The sequence below is a fragment of the Pongo abelii genome, chromosome 1, assembly GCF_028885655.2.
Source record: "Pongo abelii isolate AG06213 chromosome 1, NHGRI_mPonAbe1-v2.0_pri, whole genome shotgun sequence".
NCBI lineage: Eukaryota > Metazoa > Chordata > Mammalia > Primates > Hominidae > Pongo > Pongo abelii.
Genome location: NC_071985.2, coordinates 187,279,182 through 187,306,135, shown reverse-complemented (window position 1 = coordinate 187,306,135; position 26,954 = coordinate 187,279,182). Strand labels below are relative to the sequence as shown.

At 47.5% G+C, this 26,954-nt stretch overlaps 1 protein-coding gene across 11 annotated transcripts in view; it reads left to right on the top strand.

Annotated features, from left to right (window-relative positions):
* Positions 1-26,954, top strand: part of MAST2 (microtubule associated serine/threonine kinase 2) — a 231,966-nt gene that overhangs the window by 201,300 nt on the left and 3,712 nt on the right. For all 11 annotated transcript variants that reach the window (XM_024256155.3, XM_002810886.6, XM_063719085.1 and 8 more), the window contains 19 exons: positions 1,172-1,250; positions 4,633-4,787; positions 6,733-6,808; positions 9,144-9,353; positions 14,119-14,220; positions 16,470-16,602; positions 17,428-17,489; positions 17,751-17,836; positions 18,292-18,500; positions 20,193-20,331; positions 22,246-22,378; positions 23,282-23,447; positions 23,960-24,061; positions 24,309-24,431; positions 24,607-24,716; positions 25,085-25,239; positions 25,490-25,773; positions 25,872-26,066; positions 26,721-26,947. In XM_024256155.3, the coding sequence (XP_024111923.1) occupies positions 1,172-1,250; positions 4,633-4,787; positions 6,733-6,808; positions 9,144-9,353; positions 14,119-14,220; positions 16,470-16,602; positions 17,428-17,489; positions 17,751-17,836; positions 18,292-18,500; positions 20,193-20,331; positions 22,246-22,378; positions 23,282-23,447; positions 23,960-24,061; positions 24,309-24,431; positions 24,607-24,716; positions 25,085-25,239; positions 25,490-25,773; positions 25,872-26,066; positions 26,721-26,947 (2,746 nt within the window). The remainder of the gene's footprint in view (positions 1-1,171; positions 1,251-4,632; positions 4,788-6,732; positions 6,809-9,143; positions 9,354-14,118; positions 14,221-16,469; positions 16,603-17,427; positions 17,490-17,750; positions 17,837-18,291; positions 18,501-20,192; positions 20,332-22,245; positions 22,379-23,281; positions 23,448-23,959; positions 24,062-24,308; positions 24,432-24,606; positions 24,717-25,084; positions 25,240-25,489; positions 25,774-25,871; positions 26,067-26,720; positions 26,948-26,954) is intronic.

Sequence of the window (26,954 nt, the reverse complement as noted above, 5' to 3'; positions counted from 1 at the left end):
AAGTTTGAGTCATGTGCATGTGGCATGGAACCTGCGGCTCACCCCTTACAGAACAGAGTAGAAAAGCTGCTAGGTATTGGTGAGGGTGGGGAGGAGTGCTTCGAAGGGAGAAGCCCCAGCAAGATTTATTTCTTTTTGCTTGTTCCTCTCCCTGTCCCTGCCGTAACCATGAATCCTTGAACAAACCACCCAAATCTCAGGATCTTAGTGTTTTCTCTGTAAATTGTAATATGAACTTATAAAGATCCTCCATTGCTGATAGTCTAAGGTTCTGTGAGTAACAGCAAAAAAACTTTGTATCTAACTTCAACCAGAGCAAGCTGTACCCTTAAGCTCTACAAAAAAGAATACACCACATCCCACAGTCCAGGCAAAGAATCACACGTTCATATTATAAAAGTTTCAAGCTAGATCTCTGCTTGATCTTTCCCCTCTACAGTAAAGCAAATAACTGTGGCGGGGTGGGGGGGGGGGGGGGTGGGGGCGTGTTTTGTTTGTTTATTTTGATGAGAGCTGTGGGGAGCATCCTTTTGAGAGCAGCAGGAAGCCTCCCCCAAAGTCTCATATACAGCTAAGGGTATGTCACCTCCCTCTTCTTTCATAAAGTTACTGTCACTCTTCAACACACATTCCCAAATATTGGTTTTATGAGTCCTAACGGCTCCTAGGCAGCCTATAACTATTTCCCATTGATTAGCTCAGTTCAGACCCAGATGGTGGCCCACTTCCTCCTGTTGTCAGCCAGTGGCCTGGGGAAGACCAAAGAGCCCTTAACATGGAGCCTTCACAAATGGAAATAGCTGCATTTCAGTGGCAGTTCTATCTTGTAATGTTGCCTATAGCTGGAATCCTCTGTCATTGTTTCTATGAAAGTAAGTTGAGAGTATGAAAATATATATTCCAAAACCACAGTATTATATGACAGATGTTCTTCTGTTATACAAAGTTATGGACTATTTTATAGTCAGAGATGTCTGTCTTTGCAGGGAAAACAACAATAAGCCCTCTGTAGGGGAGAGATATAAAAGCATGTACTAGACTGAGCAGTAATGTCTTAAGGAGGAGCCCTACAGTGAATCAACTGGCCCCAAAATGCTGATGAACAGACAGGCAGGTCGTGGGTCAGGGTGTAGTCCTGCAGAAACTGCCTAATACTTTTTCTTGCATACAGGACTGATGGGCGGCGCTGGTCTTTGGCCTCTTTGCCCTCTTCAGGATATGGAACTAACACTCCTAGCTCCACTGTCTCAGTAAGTAGCCAAATCTGTGGCCATACTTCCTTCACCCTGAGGAAGTACTTCCCTTTGGGTTATCTAGTGTTACAAAATGGTTCTCAACTTTTTCTCCAAAGTCAAACTCAGAGAGGTTGCTGAGAGATGATGTTGGGTGCAACAGAGGGCTGGGGCACCTTCCCAACCATAGCCACCTCCATAAGTGCCTTTGGAAAGGATGACCAGTGCCCTTTCTGGGAATCAGTTACTTCTAGTGGAGGCAGAGGAGAGCTTGAGGATGAACTTTTGCTTTGACAATGAGACCACCAGATATGGGGATTCTTAAGCATACTTCCCCTACTCCTCCATCCTTATTTCTAGAACTGGAACCAAGAGCAGATCACCTTTCTCATATCTGAAGCACTTGGTAGACTCTCCCCTCTTTTTCACCTTTTTCTTTCAAAAAAGAAGGGAAGAGTGATTGTTATTTGATACCCAAGTTTGATGCATATGAAGCAAAAAGCTGGACCTGTCTCTAAAACGTTTATTTCTTTTGGAGAATGTTTTAGCCTAAAACACAAAAGCTGTACTAATTGCTGCTATGCACAATTGACCCTTAAGTAAGCCCTCATTGAGCAACTTTTTTTTTTTTGAAAGAGTGTCACTGTCACCCAGGCTGGAGTGCAGTGGCACAATCACGGCTCACTGCAGCTTCAACCTCCCCAGGCTCAGATGATCCTCCCACCTCAGCCTCCTAAGTAGACTGGGACTGCAGGGGCATGCCCCCACCCTGTAGCAGGCTAATTTTTTGTAGAGAGGGGGTTTCATCACGCTTCCCAGGCTGGTCCCAAATTTCTGGGCTCAAGTGATCCATCTGCCTTGGCTTCCCAAAGTGCTAGGATTACAGGTGTGAACTACCACACCCAGCCGAGCAACTTTTTATTAAAACCACAATGACAAGGTTGGCCAACTTTTTCTATAAAGAGCTCAACGGGGAGTAAATGTTTTAGTCTTTGAAGGCCATACAGAAGCAGGCCGTAGACCTGCTGACCCCATCCCCATTACTTGCAGCATTCTTCAGGTCTTCCCTGCTCAGTGCGCCTTTATTCCTCAATCTCGAGCTGGGAAAAGGAGTACATTTCCTCTTCCAACCTAGATATTACTATCACATTAATCCAAAGATGTCACTGGTCTTTGGCAACTGTTAAGTTTAAGATCTTTCTCTAATAAACATTCCCTTTCCCGGGCCAGGCGCAGTGGCTCACACCTGTAATCCTAGCACTTTGGGAGGCTGAGGCAGGCTGATCACAAGGTCAGGAGATCGAGACCATCGTGGCTAACATGGTGAAACCCCGTCTCTACTAAAAATACAAAAAATTAGCTGGGTGTGGTGGCACGCGCCTGTAGTCCCAGTGTCTCAGGAGGCTGAGGCAGGAGAATCGCTTGAACCCAGGAGGTGGAGATTGCCGTGAGCCGAGATCACGCCACTGCACTCCAGCCTGGGTGACAGAGCAAGACTGTCTCAAAAAAAAGAAATCCCCTTTCCCATAACTCTTTACTCAAACAAGTGATTTTTTTAGAACCATCTATGTGTAAATATTCCTTTTCTGCAAATTTTAATAGACTTAACTCATTGCTCCAGCTTATTAGGATTCTTTAAAATACCAGTTTTGCCCACTGTAGTTTACATTGCCTCACTAGTTTCATGTTAGCTATAGCTGGTAAGAATACTTTTTGCAACTGTGATCCAACTCATTTATTAAAATGTGGCCAAGAAATAACCCTGTGGAGACATCTCACTAGCTGTTTATAACTTCATGTATTATAGCATTCTATGAGAGAAAATGTGCACTGTTAGCCAAAAAGAAATGCTGATTTCTCACTTGTTTATTGAGCCTGTGACAACAGAGTTATCGCAGTGTGGTGCTTTAGCTTTGATTCTTAAATGGATTTAGATATTTAAACCTTGGCTCTGGGAGCAGTAGCTCAGGCCTATAATCTCAGCACTTTGAGAGGTCAAAGCAGGCGTTCCAAAAGACCAGCCTGAACAACACAGCAAGACCCTGTCACTTTAAAAAAAAAAAAAAAAGCTGGACATGGTGGCATGCACCTGCAGTTTCAGCTGCTTGGGAGGCTGAGGCATGAGGATCACTTGAGCCCAGAAGTTTGAGGCAGCAGTGAGCTATGATAATGCCACTGCACTCCAGTCAGGACAACAGAACAGAATCCTGTCTCTAAAAAAACAAACAGGCTGGGCACGGTGGCTCACGCCTGTAATCCCAGCACTTTGGGAGGCCAAGGCGGGCGGATCACCTGAGGTCGGGAGTTCCAGACCAGCCTGACCAACGTGGAGAAACCCCATCTTTATTAAAAATACAAAATTACCCGGGCATGGTGGCACATGCCTGTAATCTCAACTACTCAGGAGGCTGAGGCAGGAGAGTCACTTGAACCCGGGAGGCGGAGGTTGCAGTGAGCCAAGATCGTGCCATTGCACTCCAGCCTGGGCAACAAGAACGAAACTCTGTCTCAAAAAAAAAAAAAAACAAAAAACAAACCCCCGATCATTGATCAGTTTGGTAAATAGAACTTGGGCTGACAGTGTTTAACTTGCCTGTTCTCTTTGTCAGTCTTGTCAGGTAATGGGGGGGAGTTCCCTGATCCTGGGGCTGAATGGGTGCTTCAGCATTAGCTGCGCCTGTAGAAGTCCTGTGATAGCCGAGCACCCTCCCTCAGATGGCCTGTTGAGATTGGCAGTGTTGTTGTGAGGAATCCTCAGTCACTGAGCCATGTTTAGAATTCATGAGTGTTTTCAGGCCAAGCCTAATCTTCAGGTCCAGATGTAAAAGTAATTTTCTTTCCTGCTGGATTTTCTTGCCTGCTGGACATCAGGCCATAGTTGGTCTGCAGGCTGTAGTTTGCTAACCCCTGGCATAATACATTGGCCAGCTTGAGTGAGTCTGGGTGCAGCCTTCACAGCACCAGCAAAGGCACTTCTCCTCCAGATGACAGCCAAAAGGAAACATTGCTGAGCTGCCCCCAGGGTGGCACTCTCAAGATTGTGGAAGGGAGAACTTAAGAGGATGTTATTTGCAGCTGGGTACACCTAAAACATGTCCCAAGTGAGAAAGCATGATTTATTAACTACTTTTGCAGTTCTAAAATTCCATGAAGGTCTGGGCCCAACTCCCTGCACAACTCTTGAAGGACTCCAGTATATTGAATTCGTCAGGGCTGAGGGCTCTGAAGGGCTGGAGAAAAATAGGATCAAGCACAGGCAAGGCTAAGGGAGTAGGGGAAAGAAGACCTGCTTTGGGTTTATAGTGACTGGGAAGTTCCCTGACCATTTTCAGTCCTTCCCCATTCTTGGACTGCTCTGGGACATGTCTTTAATGCCACTTCTTAATGTTTTCCCCTCTAGTCATCATGTTCCTCACAGGAAAAGCTGCATCAGTTGCCTTTCCAGCCTACAGCGGATGAGCTGCACTTTTTGACGAAGCATTTCAGCACAGAGAGCGTACCAGATGAGGAAGGGCGGCAGTCCCCAGCCATGCGGCCTCGCTCCCGGAGCCTCAGGTGAGGGTGCTCTCTGCCCACTGTTCCAGTGCATGTGGATTTCAGCCTGTTTGCGTAGCACAGAGGTGGGCACACTTATGCTATAAAGGGCCAAGACAGTAAATATTTTTAGGCTTTATAGGCCATATATCTCTGTCACATTCCTCAACTCTGCTGTTGTAGTATGAAAGTATCCACAAATAATATATAAACTTTATTTACCAAACAAACAAAAAAAAAGGTAGCAGGCCATAGTTAGTCTGCAGGCTGTAGTTTGTTAACCCCTGGCATAATATACTGGCCAACTTGAGTGAGTCAAGTTCAACAAAGCCCAAGCTATTTTTGGCTTCAGGTACAGCTCAACCCATCACCCCAGGAGGTATTTTACAATACTGTCAAGTGGTCCCTCTCTTTTTCTGTTTAAAGGTAGTTAGCAGCAGAAATATACTTTAGATTATATCTGGTAAAAGGAGAACAATGGTATCGTCAATTCTGATGGTTATCTGGCTCCAGAACCCATTGGCCCTGGGTGTATGATCTAGGCCAGCTAAAAAAGTTGCTGCTGAAGACAGGTTGCTGGCGTGGGGAAGAAGCCCATTTCAAAAGCAGAATTAAATGTCCATTTGAATATGTCTTTATTCTGTGAATCACCTGGGCACATCTTCATCAAACCAAACTAACCTTAACAGCTGCTGATTAATTTTCGATTCTCTTTGGCATTAGCTGGTAAATCAGTGCCAGAATTTTAGGTTAAGGAAGGTGATGGAGATTAAAATGAACATGACTTTAATGACCGAGCTCAGTTTTGCAGGGTCCCTAAGAAGTAATGAATTGGCTAAGATGTGCAGGGTAGGATCCCAGAGGAGCAACAGTTCCTCCCAGAAAGAATCCCCTCGGGTAGTGCTGGCACTGCACCAGGAGTGTCAGGGAGTAAGCTGGGCCAGACCACAATGACTGGTTCAGGTTCAGAGACTGATGAAGATGGCACCTGAGGCTTCAGTGCAAAGGATCAAGCATACAAACGAGCAGGTGTGAATCTCCAGTGCCTTTCTCTGTCTCACAGAGGAACACCTGAGTCTTGGTGTTCTCAACAACCCATACACAGAGAAGGGTACCTTTTAGGCCAGTTGAGATTGAGAGGCCCACAGTGATGCTCAGAGAAATCCCTGCTATATTACTCTTAAATCGTTGGTAATGTGCAGCAGTATAGCAGGCAAAACATGGCACATTCCAGGGAAGAAAGACAGAGTGGGACAGTTGTGAACCTAGCACATCTGGGATCATGTGTCAGGGGCAGTAAACTGGGCAAGACCCACATATCCATTCAACTGTGTGGCTCCAACTTTGAAATTTTTTAAGGAGATATAACAACACATGAGCCAGAGGGGGAGATTTAGGTTATCAGGGAAGATAATAAATTAAGGCAGAAAACATACCGGCTGCCTTCAGTAAATGACCCAGATGTATAACTCACAACAGTCTGGACTGGCCTCATTCATCCCCAAGTTAGGTCCATGCCTGCAGCTAGTTTGGAAAAAAATGTACGTGTGCACCATCTCCCTTTGGTTGCTTTGGTAGTTTTTTTATTTGTTTTGTTCCCAAGAATATGCTGGGGCACACCCAACCCTATTGACCAAAACTAAGAGGACACAGAGAATCCTACTCCGGGGGAGGTTATCCTGGGAAAGCCACCAGTACGCTTAGGAGTAAGTCCTTTTCTAGGTCTTTCTAGCCTGGAAGAGATCTTTGTGAAAACCAAGCCTAACTCCATATAGTACCATTTTGAACTGAACAAGGTATACTGGAAACTCCAGGAATAAGAAAGGCTCTGGAACTCAGTACCCATTAAAGTGGGAGTATGTAGCTGCTGAAGACGGTGGGAGGGGCAGGGTCTCTGGAGATGGCCATCTTTCTTCTTGATAGTTCCATAGCACTAAAGTAACACAATCATTTCTTTCTTTTTTAGTCCCGGACGATCCCCAGTTTCCTTTGATAGTGAAATAATAATGATGAATCATGTGTACAAAGAAAGATTCCCAAAGGTAAGGATCCATTTAAAAGGAGAGTGGCAATACCCCTCAGGGTGGCTGCCTACAGCCAGCCCCAATGGGAAGACTCTGGAGTGAAGGAATGAAGTGCTACCTCCAGAGATAACCAAGAAGAAGAACAGAAAGTCAGCCAGGAGGCTGTGGACACAGCAACAAGGGCTTCCAGACTGCTGGAGAAGGAGACAGCAGGAAGCTATGAGTTTGGGAACTGTATTTGCAGAGCCTTTATTTCTTTACTACCCAGAAGTAGAGTTATCCAGAGGGGAATGTCAGAAAGGTATCCCACCATATATTAAAGAGGAAAGAAAGAACTGAAGGCTTTACTTCTCACTGTGCACATGAGGATCCATGAGTCAGGGTTCACTCATTACAGGATTTGCCCTCTGGTGGCATATTCATTTGATAGAGATTTCTTAAGCAGCACCTCATTACCAGGTGTCAGAGAGTACACAGACAGAAGTAGGCTGCACTGGCAAGAAGGCCAGAGAGAGCAGTAGGAGTGGGAGACAGATCTCAGAGTTGCTTGCTAACATCTGAATTTTCATTTTCAAGCAGGAAAATGCTGAGGGAGGAAAGTAGGTTGTTATCCTGAGATAGCTGAGAAGTAGCATTCATAACTCTGCTGCTTGGCGGTGAACCTCCTTGTATATGGAACTAGGATCTTGTTTCCCGTTTGCATGTCTCTTTTTGTTAAGAGATGGAGTCTTGCTTTGTCACCCAGGCTGGAATGCAATGGCACCATCTCGGCTCACTGCAACCTCTGCCTCCGGGGTTCAAACAATTCTCCTGCCTCAGCCTCCTGAGACGCTGGGACTACAGGCATGCACCACCATGCCCGGCTAATTTTTGTATTTTTAGTAGAGACGAGTTTTGCCATGTTGGCCAGGCTGGTCTCGAACTCCTGACCTCAGGTGATCCACCTGCCTCAGCCTCCCAACGTGCTGGGATTACAGGCATGAGCCACTGTACGTGGCCACATTTGCCTGTATTTTTCAACACCACATGCCTGTATGCTCTGACCTGGCCTCCTGAAGATAGGCCCTGTTCCTGACTGAGAGGGGATACTGGACTGCAGAACCTGTGCCCTGTGGTCTGTGCTTTCCAGCTTTGGAGTGGGCACTAGACAATAAGCATGAAGAAGGAGGCAGAACAAACACCTAGGAATTCATTTTGACGTATATGGTGTTTACGAAGTTTGGGAGTATATAATGTTGAGAAATGTATCTCATGCTTGTCCTCCTCCTCCTTGTGTGTTAGGTGTTTTTGTAGCATTGGATGTTTGTGTTTATAGGCATGTTTCCAGTTCCTTCCTATAGGATGAACTATTGTTGGAGAAAATGTGTTAAGATTCCTTTACTTCTTTCTGCTCTACTCCCACTTTTTCACCCTCTTCCTCTTTCATTCTCCATGTAGACACACCACATATATATGTATGTAGGTATACATTTGCCTAAACACACACTGGAAATCAGAAATCACCACCTGGTAGCAAAAGAAATAAGGCAGAGTTTTAGATAGGCAGCTAAGAACTCATTCACAGATGTGTATCTGTCATTTTGACATGACTGTGTAGTTAGGTCCCTAAGAGGTTTGGAGCCAGACCTCCATTCTCCTCTGCTGGGGATCCAGGCCAGGGTCATGTTCCTATCCACAGTCCCCTCATTCCAACTCACCATCTGTGACCAGACAGGTTCACTAAGCAGCTCTCCAAGCACATGCCTAACTCCCTTGGGTCCTAAGGTTAAGTAAGAGGATCCTGAGATAAATGAAACTCTCTCTCACTTAACGAACTTCCCAGTTTAGAAACCAGCAGTGCCCATACACTAAGTTTACACAGTTGGGAGGTCCAGTGGAAGAACAGAGGAATGGAAACCCATTTGCCTGGGGAAATGAAAGACTTCCCAGAGGAGACACAATATTTGAACTGAGATTAGAAGGAGAATTAGGAGTTTGCCAGGCAGGCTTGGCAGGGTCAAAAAGCCACATACAGGGAACAGCATAAACAGACAGGCATGAAACAGCATAGTAAAGAAGGAAGATAGCAAACACTTGTGTGTCCGTACAGCAAAAGAGCTTGCCCTGGAGGGAGTTGGGCGAGATGGGCAAGACCAGGTGAAAGAGGGCCTTGAATATAAAGCTAAGGCATCTTGAGTTGACTTGACTTGAAGGTGATCTATTAATGTCTTCAGTTATCAGGTTTCCCAAATGCAGTGTAAGGAAACCAGGATCAGAGGGAGCCCATTATTTTGCTGTTTCCAGGTCCTTCAGGCTTAGCTCCAACTGAGCTGGAACTAGAAGGGAAGTGTTTCTTTCTTGCTTTTCTTCCCAGGCCACCGCACAAATGGAAGAGCGACTAGCAGAGTTTATTTCCTCCAACACTCCAGACTGCGTGCTGCCCTTGGCAGATGGAGCCCTGAGCTTTATTCATCATCAAGTGATTGAGATGGCCCGAGACTGCCTGGATAAATCTCGGAGTGGCCTCATTACATCACAATACTTCTACGAACTTCAAGAGAATTTGGAAAAACTTTTACAAGATGTGAGTGTCCTTCTGCTGGGGTTCTGAAAAAACCTCCACCTGGTATTGGATTCATAATCCCAAGCTAAGATCAGGGCATTAGTGGTATTCTCAGTCTTCACAGACTGCTTGTTACTCACCCTCAAAGGTAGAGCTGAGGGACTTAGATTCCTCCTCAGTCCCCTGCAATACTGAGAGAAGCGTGCTTGATATCAAACGAAGTCACTTCTGTTCCTTTTCTAAATCCAAAATTGTATTACTTTGTTGTATTACACGAAGCTCCACCATGGGTAGTAGTCGTAAGTATTTGACTACAAGGTTTGCTACCCAAAGCCAAAAAGTGGCTCCAGTGGCTGTGACGGGCTTTCTTCTACTGGAAATACTGGTTTAAGCAGAGCCTTCAGACTGTTTATCCTCAGCCAAGGGAAAACAGGTATGAGGCTTGCACGATGGGTTTAGCCATTTGCATGGTGAGAAGTTCTCTAGTTGTGACTTCCATGTTTTGAGACCTGATCCTCCCTGGTGTGAAAAAATCTCTGGGAGGCTAAAGGTAAAGTAATCCAGAGATGGCCAAGACCAAAGCACATGAGAGTTCTTAAGCACTGCTTCCTGCACGAGCGCTTCCTTTGCTATCAGCCTCTTGATTAAGGTGGCCAGATGCCATCTCACTCAGACCACAGCGGCTCCATGTTATCCATTAATATAGTTTGGGAGAGAGAGGATGTGCCTGTCCTCCCAGAGCTCATCACGTCACTAGAAAATTTCCCAGTCCAGAACCCCTTATTACCTCCAGACCAAGACCTCTCTCTCTGGAGTAGTACCAACTGAACTGAGGGTCCAGGGCTAATGATCAAAAGGACATCAGTGTGTTTGTCTAGAAATAAGAAGGAGCAGGGAGTTTAAACAAATTTTCAGAGAACAGTTGAATCTAGAGAAAGGGTGACTAAAGATGATCGTGATTATTGTTGTCAAGTAGTGGAAAGTTTCTCATATATAGAAGAGAGCAGATTGTTCTTAGTATCCCTGAAAGACATAATTAGTCCAGTGGGCAGAAGTTACAGCGAGAAAGGTTTTGATTTAATAGGTGAAAAAGTAGTTCCTTCTACAAAAATATCTTTTTGTGATTTCAAAAGAAATACTTAAAATCAAACATTGTAGAAGTATAACTTTAGAAAGCCAGAGTCCCATGAAAATCACTGGTAGCTGTTTGTTTCTGTTCAAGAAAAACTTTCCGACAGTTTTCCAGCAATGGAAAGGGGTACCCCAGAGACATATAGGAATCAGGGATTACTGCATCAGGTAAAGGATTAATGTAGAGTAACTTCCAAGTTTCCTGGTACGTTTAAGATTTATCTTCTAAAATGCTAAAGTCAGAGCCTTGCCCAAAACCTTTAGGCATTTTCCCAGACTGACTGCTTGTACGGTTAGGTTGTTTGATACAATAGGAAGAGCACTGAATTTGGAGCCAGTTTGTTCATCTGTTCCCTAATTTGTGAAGCCCTTGGAATGCAGAAAAGAATTCAGTGCAGGCTCTATCTTAGGGAATTTGCCATCAATGGGGTTACAGACCCATCAACATGTACTTAATAAAAATAACAGTTATTACTACACTGAATAACAGTTATGACTACACTGAAGTGAGAGATGTGAATTCTCTCACTTCCACTGACTACAATACAATGTGATTGATGAGCACTAGAGATAAGTAGGTTCTGAGCACAGAGGAGGATATGCTGACTCTTTGTGGAAAGTTCAGGGAAGGCTAGATCTTAACAAACAGGTAGGAGTTCACTGAAGCTAGGAAACAGCATAAACAACCTCTTGCTTGGGCACAGTGGCTCATGCCTGTAATTCCAGCACTTTGGGAGGCCAGGATGGGAGGATCACTTGAGCCCAGGAGCTTCAGACCAGCCTGAGCAACAAAGTGAGACCCCCTCTGTACACTAGCCAGGTGTTTCACCATGTTGGCCAGGCTGGTCTCAAACTCCTGACCTCAAGTGATTGCCCTGCCTCGGCCTCTCAAAGTGCTGGGATTACAGGTGTGAGCCGCTACACCCGACCAGCTGGCAGATGAATTTGAAGAGTTGAACTGGGGGCCAGATGCTGAACGGCCTTGTGAGGAGCTTAGATTGTATCATGAAGGCAGTGGGTACCATCCAATGTGACAAATTGAAAAATGACTTGATCAGATTTTAGAATAATAAAAGTCAGTAACATTTATGGAGCATTTAATACATGCTAGACACATTACCTCATTTAATTTATCTGATTAAATCTTCACAACCCTGTAAGGAAGGTACTTAATATTATTTCCTAAATTTACAGATAAGGAAACTAAGTTAGCTCAAGATAACTGATTTTTTTAAGTAGCAAAACCAGGACCCAACCCAGGTTTGGCTTATTCCAGAGCCTAAGATCATATATTTTCAAACAGTCAACAAACATTGACTGACATCTGCTGTATAGGAGGCATTCTGCTAGGCTTAGCATTTGAGGAAAGAAAAAGGGCCAGGTGTGGTGGCTCACTCCTGTAATCCCAGCACTTTGGGAGGCTGAGGCAGGCAGATCACCTGAGGTCAGGAGTTCCAGACCAGCCTGATCAACATGAAGAAAATCTATCTCTACTAAAAATACAAAATTAGCTGAGCATGGTGATGCATGCCTATAATCCCAGCTGCTCGGGAGGCTGAGGCAGGAGAGTCGCTTGAACTCAGGAGGCGGAGGTTGCGGTGAGCCAAGATCATGCCATTGCACTCCAGCCTGGGCAATAAAAGTGAAACTCTGTCTCAAAAAAAAAAAAAGAAAAGAAAAGAAAAGAAAAAGACACAGAGCCTCTTTACTCACTAGGCCCAGCAGTGTAGCTGTAGAGACAGACAGCTCATTATGAAACAGCATGACAGTACCATGTGGTATGCATGAACAGCCAAGAGAACATGTTAAAGACAGCAATTCTTTTTCTTCTCGTGTGTGTGTGTATATGTGTGTTGGGAACAGGAGACAGGTTTTAAAAGAATAAATGGGATTTCACCAACTGCTCAACCTTTCTCTTCATTTCATAACCAATACTTTAAAAGAAGAAAAGTCCTCATTTACTGTTTTTCTTTCCTTGTATCCTATTTACTACTCAATGTTCTGCCTTCCAGTTTCCCTTCCCACCAGTCTACCAAAACTGTTCAGGCAAAATTCACCAAGGAACTCATTGGCCAGTTGCCAAATCCTGTGGCCACTTTCAGTTCCCATCTTCTGCCACCTCTCTGTGGAGCACAGTGACTACTTCCTAAACTTCCTTCCCCAGTTGTCAATTCACTGTTCTCACCAGTCTTGCTGCCTCTTCACAAGTTCCTTTGCTGCCCACCTCTTCCTACTGGTGTGTCACAGGGCACCATCCTGCATGCCTGGTCTCCCCTTTCTCCTTCCTCCACTCTGTCTCTGATGTCTTGCCACCTGCTCCCATGTCTTCAGTTGTCATCTCTACGCTGAGGACTCCCACATGTGGCTGCCACTCTTACTGTTCACCTGAGCTTCAGATCAGTGCACCCAGCTGCCTGCTGGACTCCTTCACTTTGACTTCCCCATATTGGTTCTTATTCTTTGGTTGCATGTAATAGAAACTGACTCAGAATAGTTTAAACAGTAAAGGGAAACATTATAACAGTAAAAGGGGTAGGTCTTAGAGAATTGAAGCGAGGGATATAACCAGGCCTTAAGAAGGAACCAAAACTAGAAACCAGAAGCTCCAGGAAGCTCAGGAAGTCTTCATTCTTCCTTTTTCTGTATGCATCTTTTCCTCTATTTCCATGGTAGGTATGGCCATCCCTTTCCACAGTTCTTAAACAGTTCGGCCACACTGACGTTAACAATTGTCTTTCTATCCTTTTTTAAATTCCTAGGAAAGTGATCCTCTCTGGTCAGCTATTAGAGGTGGGAGGGAAGGTGCAGACACACAGTACAAATGTGGCTCCTAGAAACCAGAGCGGTTCTCAGGAAAAAAAGAGAAAGGCCCATGGGCCAAGCAGATACCCAAGAGACTCTCATGTAGGTGCCTGAAACTCTACCCGCCCGAAACTGAGCTTATCTTTTCTGCCTAGCTGTTCTCTAAAACCAAATGCAGTACATTCTTTACCTATCACCTAAATGGCTTCTTATAGTTACTATTTCACTTATTCATTGAAATTTTCCTAAAATTGAAGTTGTAGTTGCCTTCTGTTCATGCTTCTTTCACCCCTTATCTGCTTCTGTAGTAACCCACGTCTGTCCCCTTGTCTGCATTCTTCTGCCTTGACCTATGCCTTTTTCATCTGAATTATTAGAGTTGCCTGCTAATGGGTTTTCCTGCATTTAGCCTTGCCCTCTTTAGTGTACTCTCTACACTGCAGCCAGAGTGATCCTTCTGAAGTACCTTTCTGGTCATATCACTCCTCAGCTTTGAGGTCTTTCTACTCCTTACAGTCTAGGGTGGAAAGTGAACATCAGTGAAGGCGCCATTGAGAGCTGCCCCTTGAGCTGGGGTCTGGAGGGTAAGTGAGGCTTGTTGGATGGAGGAGCTGGTACAGCTGTATGTCTGTGTGGCATTTCTTGGTGTCATGTAGGGTTCTAAAGCTCAAATGGTTCCCTATGAGCAACTCGCTCCCTCTTACAGCCAGCCAGCCTTCTCTGAGTTCCTTGCTTTGCGGAGCTCTCTATGCTACCGAATTGTTTTTCCCTGGAGTCAGCTCTGCCCTGTCTGGTCCTGCTTAGCCCAGCCACACTGGGCCAATAGATTAAGCAACGCTTCTTTTCTCTATAGGCTCATGAGCGCTCAGAGAGCTCAGAAGTGGCTTTTGTGATGCAGCTGGTGAAAAAGCTGATGATTGTCATTGCCCGCCCAGCACGTCTCCTGGAATGCCTGGTGAGTGGACTCTAGGAAAGTCGGGTGGGCAGATTTAGAGGAGGACTATAGAGGAAGTATCCTGATGACAGCAAAATTGTGGTGGTAACCACTGCCATTTCTGTTGCTTAGGTCCTTATTTAAATATGATTTGCCACCACTGGGGGACTAAACAGATTTTTGTGAGCACAAATGTATGGTCCTGAGGGGATGTGGCAGGGAGAATTATTAGTCTAGCCCACCCCAACATGAGCAGGGCTCATGTCAGTTGGAGTCTTGGGGGTGAGAAGTGTCAGGAGCATAGCCCAGTTTAGTTTGCACAAGTTGAGTCCTTCATTTTATCTTCAGCAATACTTGACTGAGTACCTACTTCGTGCTAGACACTGGAGATACAGACATGAATAAAGCACAGTCTCTGATCTTGGGATGTTTCCTCTACAGTGGAGTTGGGAAGCATGAGGCATGAGGACATGTAAATAGTAATTACAATACTGCGAGAAGTGTTGCAGTTGAGGTCAGTACACAGCGTAACGGGAACCTGGAAAAGGAAGTGCTTTAGTCTTCCCTGGAAGGAACATTCAGTGAATGCTCCCTGGGGGACGTGAGGCTTATTCAGCAAACTGAAGGATGAGTCTAAGTTTCCCAGATTGGGAGCATAGGAAGGAGCATTCAGTGGAGCACAGGGTGGGTTTGAAGAAGTGCTGAGGGGTAAGCCTGGAAGGTAGGCTATGACAGGGTCACAGAGGGTGTCGGGTTCTCGGCTCTGGAGTTTTTCATTACCCTTACGGCCACTTGAAGGCACCAGAAAGTTTTGGTAGGAATGTGACATGGCCACATTTACTTTTTTCTTAAATAATATTATTAAGGTATAATTTTCATACAATAAAATATATCCCTTTGATGGTACAGTTCGTTGAGATTTAACAAATACACACTTGTAGAACCATGGCCACAGGTGACATAGAGAATATTTCTATCATATAATTTCCCTTGTGCCCCTTTGAAGTCAGTCCTCTCTTCCTCCTGCTCCCAGACAATAACTTACCTGCTTTGTTTCACTAGGGATGGATTTGCTTTTTGTACAGTTTCCTAGAAATGAAACCATGTTTCTGTGTGGTTTCTGTAGTATGTTCTGAATTCTTTCACTCAGCATGTTTGTAGAAATTCATACATGTTGTTGCATGTATCAGTAATTGGTTCCTATTTATTTCTGTGTAAATATTACATCAGATTTAGTCCTAAGAAAGATTACTTTGGCTGCAATATGGATAGTGAATTGGAAGAGAGGGCAAGATGAGCCAGGGACATCAGGGCAGAGGTACTCAAAGCAATTCATGTGAGATGGGGTGGCCAGAACTCAGACAATGAATGGTAGGATAACAGAGAGAAAGAGGTGGATTAGAGGGGTATTTATGAGAGAGACATTCTGACCAAATAGGAGCTAAGGAAGGATAAGAAGTTAAAAGGACTTCCAGGTCTGGCGTAGGTTATATCCAGACAGGTACAGTTCTCCAAAACACTGGGGCCACAGGGAATGAGAACAGAGTTCAGAGCAGAGGCTAGTGCTGTGATAGAGCAGAGAGCCTCTCCCTCAGGAACATGAAGTCCTTGGCTAAGCAGGGGCTTGGAGTCAGACCTGGGCTGAATGCTGGTTTTCTATTCCTTCGTACTTCTGTGATTATGGACAAATCAGTGCATCCCTGCGAGCCTTGATTTCCTCAGTGAGGTCAAAGAGTTGCTAGAGGGTTTAACCCAGTGTGTGGCACTTAGTAGGCGCTCTGTTATATGCAGACAAGGATTGTGCTTTTCAATGGATCTCCAGCCTCTAGCACATAGGAGATGCCCAGTAAATATTTGAAGGTATACATGCACCAGTAGGGCTGTGCCAAAGCTCCTGTGAACCATAATTGAGTGTGTGCCAGGACTGCTGTGGACTGGGCATCTGAATACACTAGACAGTGCCACCTGGCTGATGGAAAGTATGGGACTAGCTCAATAGGCTGAGCTCTCTTTAGAGTAAAACCTCTAGTTCTTATTGCCAGGAAGACAGCATATGCTTAGCATGTCCAATCTGGAGGTGACCTGTAAGACATCTTTGTCCCCATTCCTGTGATCCCTGAATCATGTTGTTTCTGAATATTCAGGGGTGGGAGTGTCCTATCACAGAGAAAGTCTTGTTCATCTCAGTCTACTATATGCTCTAAAACCAAAGAGGCCAGCAGCTTTCGGTTATATCTGTCACCACTGACTACCTCTCTCCCTTGGTACAGGAGTTTGACCCTGAAGAGTTCTACCACCTTTTAGAAGCAGCTGAGGGCCACGCCAAAGAGGGACAAGGGATTAAATGTGACATTCCCCGCTACATCGTTAGCCAGCTGGGCCTCACACGGGATCCCCTAGAGGGTGAGCATGCTGCCTAGTGGCTGCAAAGAGGCCCCACCGCTGCTGGCAAGCTCTAACAGCAGGGAAGCTGCTTGGAAAAGAGACTTAGCTTGGCCATGGACACAACATGGCCCCGGGGGCCTCAGGATTTTAGGAGATACACTGTGATCTCTGTGACAAAACAGTCTTTACTTTGGAACTGCTGTTCACATCTGCCTGATAGATCCCAACCTGGATTGCATCGGCCGGCTGAGTTGCATTTAGAACCTCAGTTCCAAAGAGGTCAACAACAAAGGGCCACAATCACATTTGCAAAAATGGTCACCTCCTCTGCAACTTGCCTCTCCTCTTGGCCACCTTACAGGTCTTCCTGTGTCTTTGGGGTGGTCCAACACAGGGCTTCAGAGGATACCGCCATTCTTCTGGGCTTCCTGCTGAACGCCTACAGCAACCATGGGCTTCCAAGTCCCTGGTCTGTAGGTATCCTGCTCCTGCCTTCTGTGCTTCCCAGCCCCATCCAGTGAAGCAGTCTTGGCCAGCAGGATGGGAACTAGTAACCCAGTTTCAGGCCCTGTTTTCCAGGAAATGTCCCAAGTTTATAAATTTGCCAGGCCCTGTGAATGGCAATGGACTTCTGGAAATGGGAGTAGCAGTAGGATTTGGCTTGTTTCCTGATCCAAAAGCTGGGACTACATTGGGTATAGTGCCGTGTGACTGAATTCACATCCTAGGCTGATGCAAAAAGCATTAATGCCTACCCTACATGCACCTGTTGTGTGATCTGAGGATACTGCTGAGATACCTGACATTGCCACGCACACTCTTCTCTTGTGTCTTTGTTTCCAGAAATGGCCCAGTTGAGCAGCTGTGACAGTCCTGACACTCCAGAGACAGATGATTCTATTGAGGTAAAAACCCTGAGCTCCTACCCCATTCCTGGAGCCTGGGCCCTATGAAGCAAAGAGCTATGAATTCTCTTTAAGAGAATATCTGAGGAAGGGATGGGGGAGTTGGTGACAGCAAACACTGAGAAGTCATTCTACTCCCAGAAGAATGGGCAGGAGACTGCACTAGAGCTGAGAGCTGAGAAGATGCTAGAGCCACAGCTTCTGCAAGGATATGGGCTCTGAGAAGCATGCCTGTCTCCTGCCTTTTCCCTTGTCTTCCAGGGCCGTGGGACATCTCTGCCATCTAAAAAGACACCCTCTGAAGAGGACTTCGAGACCATTAAGCTCATCAGCAATGGCGCCTATGGGTAAAGGCAGGGGTCAGGGTGTGGCCAGGACTGAAGCCAGGTCAGCCTTTGATCTCTTCCATGTGAGAGTGTATGCTGTCCAGTCCTCTGGGCAGATGCCTCGGGGTGGACCTTCTCACTCCCAGAAGCCTCCTGGGTGGGCAGGAGTTCAGATTCCTCCTATATCCGATCATTGTTCCTTTCCCAGACAAGATTCCCATGCCTTTTACTACCACGCATCCTCTATTCCCTGAGGTCTGGGGAAGCATTGAGCCGTGTCATCAGGACATGGTCTATCAAGAAGTTTAAGAGTTCTATGGACCAGGGGGTCCCAGACCCTTCTCATTGACATGCATGCCCTTGCCCCCTTGTTCTGTGCATTATTACTAAGGTGTGAGAGAAGGCAGTTTGGGTGGCAGAGAGCACAGCTCAGGTGCTGAGGGTCCATGGGGGATGGGCCGGACTGTGTTTCCCAGGGCTGTATTCCTGGTGCGGCACAAGTCCACCCGGCAGCGCTTTGCCATGAAGAAGATCAACAAGCAGAACCTGATCCTACGGAACCAGATCCAGCAGGCCTTCGTGGAGCGTGACATACTGACTTTCGCTGAGAACCCCTTTGTGGTCAGCATGTTCTGCTCCTTTGAGACCAAGCGCCACTTGTGCATGGTGATGGAGTACGTTGAAGGTACTGAGGCAAAGGTGGCCTGGCATGGAGGCCAAGGCACAATCTGAGACTTAGCCTTAAACAGGGACCAGCAGCTTTGTACAGAGGTGAAGTTTCAGGGCCCAGCTTTCCAGTCCACCTTTGGCATTGGTTTCTGCCTCAGGATCACAGAGACCATTTGGCCACAGTGGGCACAAAGCTCCCTGCCTCTACCATGAGAGGCATTCTGGGATAGGATGTAGCAGGCCAGCAGCTATAGAATCTTGCACCCCAAAGTCTGCATGCTTTCTACTGCTGGTATCAGACAGCAACAGAGGAGGCAGCAGAGCTGCAAAAGCCCAGGATTGGGTGCTAGGAGGATTGCATCCGGACCCTCAGAAGAAAGGAAAGCCATTAATTATCCTGAATGGCTTGCAAAGGGGACACCCCCTAAAACCAAGCAAAATGCTCTGGGAGTAGAACAGAAGAGCAACATGGGGCATAGTTCTGGAGAGAGGCAGCAGCTTTGCCAGTGGCCTTCCCTCTCACCTTCTCACTGTGTATACAGCCTCCAAAGATATTGTGCCTAGTCTTGAAGCTGAAGCTGAACAAAAATGTCCTTTAGTGTTTAGTGGGTACATGCTGGGGGTTCATAGTGTTACTTTACTCAGAAACTAAAAGCCAGTAAGAAGGAAGTAACATGAACAAATGTTAATATCTCAGCCAGATATGTTTACAGTATGCAGTATTCCTGTCCTAAAATATTAGGCTGGTACAAAAGTAATTGCATTTTTGCCATTACTTTTAATAAAGGCCTGGGTTCCTTCCCTCTCTGGCCTGAAAAATGTCCATGACAGCTATCAGCAGATTCACTTTACTTTCCACCCCCCTCCATACCCTGTGTATTTTCATGCTGCTAATAAAGGCATACCAGAGACTGGGCAATTTACAAAACAAAGAGGTTTAATGGACTTACAGTTCCATGTGGCTGCGGAGGCCTCACAATCATGGCAGAAGGTGAAAGGCATGTCTCACATGGTGGCAGACGAGAGAGAGCTTGTGCAGGGAAACTCCCCTTTATAAAAACCATCAGATGGGCTGGACGTGGTGGCTCATGCCTATAATCCCAGCACTTTGGGAGGCTGAGCCAGGTGGATCACCTGAGGTCAGGAATTCGAGACCAGCCTGACCAACATGGCAAACCCCGTCTCTACAAAAAATGCAAAAATTAGCTGGGTGTGGTGGTGCACGCCTGTGATCCCAGCTACTCGGGAGGCCGAGGCAGGAGAATCGCTTGAACCTGGGAGGCAGAGGTTGCGGTGAGCTGAGATCACACCACTGCACTCTAGCCTGGGTGACAGAGCAAGACTTTGCCTCAAAAAAATAAATAAATAAAAATAACCATCAGATCTCATGAGACTTATTCACTATCACAAGAATAGCATGGGAAAGATCCACTCCCATGATTCAGTTATCTCCCTCCAGGTCCCTTCCCACAACACATGGGAATTATGGGAGCTACAATTCAAGATGAGGTATGGGTGGGGACACAGCCAAACCATATCACCCTGTCTCCCACCCATGCCAGCAGCAAAGGGGCTAGAATCAGAGGCTCCAGCACCAGGATATTCCATGAAGCTGTCTCCCTGGGACCTCAGAAACTGCCAGATGGGAGCTGGCTAGCTAGAGCAGGGAACTGAATCCTTTCCTCATGGTAGCCTGGGCTTGTTGCAGGGGGAGATTGTGCCACTCTGCTGAAGAATATTGGGGCCCTGCCTGTGGACATGGTGCGTCTATACTTTGCGGAAACTGTGCTGGCCCTGGAGTACTTACACAACTATGGCATCGTACACCGTGACCTCAAGCCTGACAAGTATGTCCACAATCTGTGTCCCTTGTCCAGGGTCTCCCTCTTGGGTCTCTAGACAAAATGTTGGCAAGCACAGTAGCTCTAAATCTATCCAGATGGCTGCTGGGAAAACATGTTCCTGTGTGTGTCCATCTGGGCCTAGTTCTCTAGCCCCCCGACCGCCCCAGATGCAGATCATTGCCTCAAGGTCTGGCTGGAACACTATAAGTCTTTGGTGACATGAAAGAGTCATTGAGGAGCCCCACTGAAGAAACCAAGCAAGAACAAAAGAATAAGCACATCTAGTAGATGGCTAAACAAGTGTCCTGACATTTACTGACATCTACTCTGTGCCAGCACTATATTTTGGGTTTTTAAATGTAGTCCCTGGCATGTAGAACTTAAGTCTACAGTGGGAGACAGAAATATATGTATATAGGCTTCTTCTCAGAGGGTATTAGTCAAGTGGAAAAAGGAAGACCTGCGTTCTAAAGCAGGAGAGCAGAATGTGCAGAGGCACACAGGTGCGAGAGAACAGCACTTGTTCAGGAACTACAAATAGTACAATACGGCAACAGCTTAGATGGTGAGAGAGTAGTAAGAGAAAAGGCTAGAGAGAGAGGCAGCAACTAGTTCATCAAGGGCTCTTTTGTTATATTTGGGTTTTATTTTAAAGGGGCCTAGAGGGTCTTGGAAGGGTCTGCTAACCAAAGATATGATAGAATGGCATGCCCAGATTATGGTTTAGGTTTAGAAAGCTCACTCTGCCGATGAAAAGAGACACTGAGACCACTGCCAAAGAGATACTGAGACCAGGGCAAAGACAGCACTGCCTGCAGCAGAACAGGGAGTCAGGATAGAAAGAAGAGAGGTAGCGTGGGGAAGTAGAAAGGAAAGAGGATCAGGCTGGGGTGGGGGTAGGAAGGGAAGTGAGGGAACAGAAGAGGCTGGGATGTGTTCCAGATTTCCAGCTTGGGACTGGTGCAGGGTGATAAGCCTCTGTAGGAGAAAGTGGCTTTGACATAAGACAGACCTGAATTCAGATGGCCACTCTTCTGCTTATTAAGTCTGAGTTTGAGTCTATTAATTAAAATTTCCCTGACCCTCACGTTCCTCCTTTCTAATATAGGGAATAATTATACCTACCTTTGATGTGTTACTCTAGAAAACATTTCAGGGGCCAGAATATTTTTAAAGCACTTAGCACAGAGCTCAACAGATAACCGAAATTATTGTTTTTCACTGAGGAGGGGAACCAGTTGGGAGGCGTGACTTTGTTTTGGACAGGTTGAGTTTCTGAAGCCTGTAAGACACATGGGCAGTTGGGTAGGCCTGGAGCTCAAAAAGGAAGTCGGAGCCAGAGGTAGTATTTGGGGAATGATTAGAATAAAAGGGTGGCAGGGTAAAGCCTTCAGCACAAAATGAGTGGCTCAGGCAGAGTATATAAAGGGATCTTAGTTCTAGTTTCTCCCAACTAACCCTCCTCCCAAGACCAGCCATGGACATAGAACAAAATTATGTGTGCCCCCTGCCCCTCTCCCTGAAACAGGAGTATTATGGGCCAGTCAGATTGGGAGAGGGGACTAGGAATGGCTCCAGCAGCTGCCTTAGGATGAGGCTGATCTCAGCTCTGTAGAAGAAACTCTGTTCCTCAACTGAATGACTCCTGCCCCCAATATAGAATACAGTTAGGGCAATAAACAGAAATGGAGTTGTGGGAATGGGCAAAAGGTAGGTTCGTTGCTTGTGCAGAATGTAGCACTCACAGCCAGAGCGATTTACGTTTCCACACCTGCCTGTCCCCCCTGCTGAAGCTACCCAGCTTGTGTCTCACAGTACCCCCGTGGAAGCCTGAGTGGGGAAACTGGGCATATACTAAAATCAGTACTCTCAGAAAACCAGGAATAACTTCTTAATTTTATTTCTCCGTTCTCCCAGCCTCCTAATTACATCCATGGGGCACATCAAGCTCACGGACTTTGGACTGTCCAAAATTGGCCTCATGAGTCTGACAACTAACTTGTATGAGGGTCATATTGAAAAGGATGCCCGGGAATTCCTGGACAAGCAGGTAAGGAAGAGTAGTTGATACATTGGGGGTTAAATTCTAGGCCCTTGTCCTGGCGCAGTGTCTTACGCCCATAATCCCAACCCTTTGGGAGGCTGAGGCAGGAGGATCGCTTGAGGCCAGCCTGGGCAACATAGTGAGACCCCATCTTTACATTTGTGTACACATACATAGATTCCAGGCCCTAGAATAAGGCCTTGGGGCCATATGCCTACCTTGTAGCTAGATGTTAAGATTGGGAACCCCTATCTTTTCTACCTTTGAGTTCTAGAGAGGCATTGAGATAGGTAGCACTTTGGAAAACAGGATGAGCCATGAGAATCATATGGATATAAAATCCAAAGTCATCTTCCTCCTCAGGGTTTGGGGAAAATAGGTCATGTAACTGTTAGCACAGAATTTCATATGAGATCAGTCCTGAATCTCCCAGCCTGAATCAAGGACAAGGCTCTCCTGGAGCCTGAGGTTCTTGGAACACAGCTCTGAATTTCCACTGGGCTGTGGCCCAGCGTCCTGAGAGGCAGCCTCTGGATGTTCCCTGGTTTGACATTTCAGGCTGTGACTGTTCACCAGTCCCTGTAGTAGTTACGTGACCGATAGGGTCTGTTTTGTTAGAGGCTGGAGTGCAGAGGCCAATTGTGGGATCAGATGCCAGAGGTGGGTGTTGAGGGCTTAAGGGATGGTAGTTCCGGGCTAGAATGAGACATTTTTGTTTATTAGGAAATACCTACTGACAGTTCCGACTCTTGTTCCCTGGGGCTTCTGTTGATCTTGTTCATTAACTAAGGTGGGCTGAGTCTTCATTCAGAGACTCTTCTGCTCGAGGTGGGAGCATCCCCCATCTCCGGCTGTCATGCCAGTCAGCAGCCTCAGGAGGCTGAGCCAGTCTGGCTTTTCTGTGCCCAGGTATGCGGGACCCCAGAATACATTGCGCCTGAGGTGATCCTGCGCCAGGGCTATGGGAAGCCAGTGGACTGGTGGGCCATGGGCATTATCCTGTATGAGTTCCTGGTGGGCTGCGTCCCTTTTTTTGGAGATACTCCGGAGGAGCTCTTTGGGCAGGTGATCAGTGGTAGGTACTATCCCCCTGGCCCAGTGGGGAAACAGAGTCTGGATCCACAAATATGATGTATGCAGGCAGCTTGTGAGGCCTATGAGCTCTTGTTCTGAACTCACCATGTGTGTTTGTGATGTCTGCTGCTTTGGGGGTGGGTGTCTCTGTGTTTCTGCATGTACATACATGTGCACACTGTGTCTCCTGGGGCTTCCCATGTCTCCCATATACACCTGTGTGTTCCTGTCTGTGTATGTGCACATCCCATAAGTGTGAGGGGTATGTCTGTATGTTTTGTGGAGTATAAAAGCAGGGTGAGCTAGAGCTTTGCAGTGCCTGCTGTGGATCAGAGATCAAGCTATGGTCTAGGAACCTATAGAATTTAAGGACTGGGGTCCCAGGCAAGGCTTTCAGGGGCTCCGGGCTGGGTCCTTTTTGCCTCCTTTCCTTTCACTGTTCTGGGACCCTCTTCTGCATCTCTCCACTCTACGCACAATTTCTCCTTTCCCTCTCACCCCTGATGACTTCAGATGAGATTGTGTGGCCTGAGGGTGATGATGCACTGCCCCCAGACGCCCAGGACCTCACCTCCAAACTGCTCCACCAGAACCCTCTGGAGAGACTGGGCACAGGTAGGGCAGACCCCGCTAACTTCTCACTACTTGGAAGAGGGGTAAGGGAGGCTGGGTCACGTACCCTGGAGGTTCAGGCTTCAGTTACGGGCAGCCCCTCTGGATCCTGAAACTCTGCCCCTGCTCTCTGTAGGCAGAAAAGGGAAGATGCTTGAGCTGATCCCCTAGGTATAGCTTCTGAAGGTCTGGCTTCTTACTAGATTTGCTGACCTGGACTCCATGTGGCCCATGCCCTCCCTGTCCACAGGCAGTGCCTATGAGGTGAAGCAGCACCCATTCTTTACTGGTCTGGACTGGACAGGACTTCTCCGCCAGAAGGCTGAATTTATTCCTCAGTTGGAGTCAGAGGACGATACTAGCTATTTTGACAGTAAGGCCACCGATGGGTGGGGTGGAGGATGGGTCCTACCTGTTTGCCTAGAAACACCTGTGCGCACTTAACTTGCATTGGGAGCAACTTCTCAGGGCTCTGCTGAAATCTAATGGGGTCACAAGGAGGCCACCAGCAGGGCTCTGAAGGAAAGTGTCCTTTATGTCTGGCCCAGCCCGCTCAGAGCGATACCACCACATGGACTCGGAGGATGAGGAAGAAGTGAGTGAGGATGGCTGCCTTGAGATCCGCCAGTTCTCTTCCTGCTCTCCAAGGTTCAGCAAGGTGTGACTGAGGAGGCCCAGAATGGGCAGAACAGGCTGGAGGATTAGAAGAAGAGGGCCTGTCAAAGGGCACTCCTGGGGCAGGCTCAGGGAGTTGGGGTTGGGGCCACCTCTAGAAAAAGAGGAGCCAAGGGCTGGGGCTACATATAGCTATATATAGGTGCTTCTAGAACCACTGCAGTCCCTGACATGAGATGCCAGGTCAGATCAATGGAATAACCGCTTCCCCAAATATTCAGCAGGGGTGTGTGGAAGAGGGAAGGAGCCAACTGGTTCAAATTCCTAGGTTTCCGATGCCAAGGATGCTTTATGCCACTTGGGAGGTACGGCTGCCAGAGCCCATCCCCAGCGCATCCCCTGTGCCCACAGGTGTACAGCAGCATGGAGCGGCTCTCACTGCTCGAGGAGCGCCGGACACCACCGCCGACCAAGCGCAGCCTGAGTGAGGAGAAGGAGGACCGCTCAGATGGCCTGGCAGGGCTCAAAGGCCGAGACCGGAGCTGGGTGATTGGCTCCCCTGAGATGTGAGTACCCAGAGTTCACCCAGGGTGGGCGACACAGCTATCCCTGCATTGTCACAGATCATGGGAGAGATTCCGATGCCAAGGAGTGCAGGTGGCAGGGAGGGGGCATTCACAAGGGTGGCTCCTGGAGAAACGTCTGCGGAGGAAAGTTCTGTTACTGTAACCCTTGTGTTACTATAACCCCTAAGGAGACCTGGCAGGAGGAGGGGGACCACCTGGGTCATCTCACCCCAGGCCTTGTGTCTCATAGATTACGGAAGCGGCTGTCAGTGTCTGAGTCGTCCCACACAGAGAGTGACTCAAGCCCTCCAATGACAGTGCGACGCCGCTGCTCGGGCCTCCTGGATGCGCCTCAGTTCCCAGAGGGCCCTGAGGAGGCCAGCAGCACCCTCAGGAGGCAACCACAGGAGGGTATATGGGTCCTGACACCCCCCTCTGGAGAGGGGGTATCTGGGCCTGTCACTGAACCCTCGGGGGAGCAGCGGCCGAAGCTGGATGAGGAAGCTGTGGGTCGGAGCAGTGGTTCCAGTCCAGGTATGGCCCAGTGGGTGGCCAAAGGACCTAAGCTGGAGGATACCGCAGGGGGGAGGCTCAGCAGCATCACGGGTCTCACTGCTCACTTGGGCCTACAGCTATGGAGACCCGAGGCCGTGGGACCCCACAGCTGGCTGAGGGAGCCACAGCCAAGGCCATCAGTGACCTGGCTGTGCGTAGGGCCCGCCACCGGCTGCTCTCTGGGGACTCAACAGAGAAGCGCACCGCTCGCCCTGTCAACAAAGTGATCAAGTCCGCCTCAGCCACAGCCCTCTCACTCCTCATTCCATCGGGTGAGGCCCCTGGGGAGCTAGGATAAAACTCACAGAAAGGGCCTTGGAATCTCTAGGCCTTGGCAGGGTTCTGCACGTGGCAGGGGTGTGTGTGTCTGTGTTAAGCAGGGATCTGAGAGACTGTGGTCTCTGAAGGGGTGTGTGTGTGTGTGTTAAGCAGGGATCTGAGAGACTGTGGTCTCTGAAGGTGTGTATTGGTGTCTGGGGTTGTGTATACATGTGCCAGAAGGCAGGAGAGCACCATGTCACAAGTGCAGGCTTTGGGGCAGAGAGCTCACACTCAAATCCTGGCTCCATCACTAACAGGCTCTTGACCTTGAGCAAGTTGCTTAACTCCTCTAAGCCTCAAGTTTCTCTTCCAAAAATGTGGATATAATAGTGGCCAGCTCATAGGTTAATTGTGACATTTAAATATGTATGACAAGCTTATACAGTCCCTGATACACACATAAATGCTAGCTGCCATTTCTCATCACCACCACCGTCTCTTGGGGTCTGGACACGTGAGAGAGCTTCACAGGTCAGGGGCTGTGGGGAAAATGGACCTGGGCTCAGGCTCTGTCTGTGACTAGAGTTGTGCTGACATCAACAGACTGGACCGGGGGCCAGGCCAAGGCCCTCTGACCCACTAAGTCCTGGCTTCTCCTTCTCCAGAACACCACACCTGCTCCCCGTTGGCCAGCCCTATGTCCCCACATTCTCAGTCGTCCAACCCATCATCCCGGGACTCTTCTCCAAGCAGGGACTTCTTGCCAGCCCTTGGCAGCATGAGGCCTCCCATCATTATCCACCGAGCTGGCAAGAAGTATGGCTTCACCCTGCGGGCCATTCGCGTCTACATGGGTGACTCCGATGTCTACACCGTGCACCATATGGTGTGGGTATGTC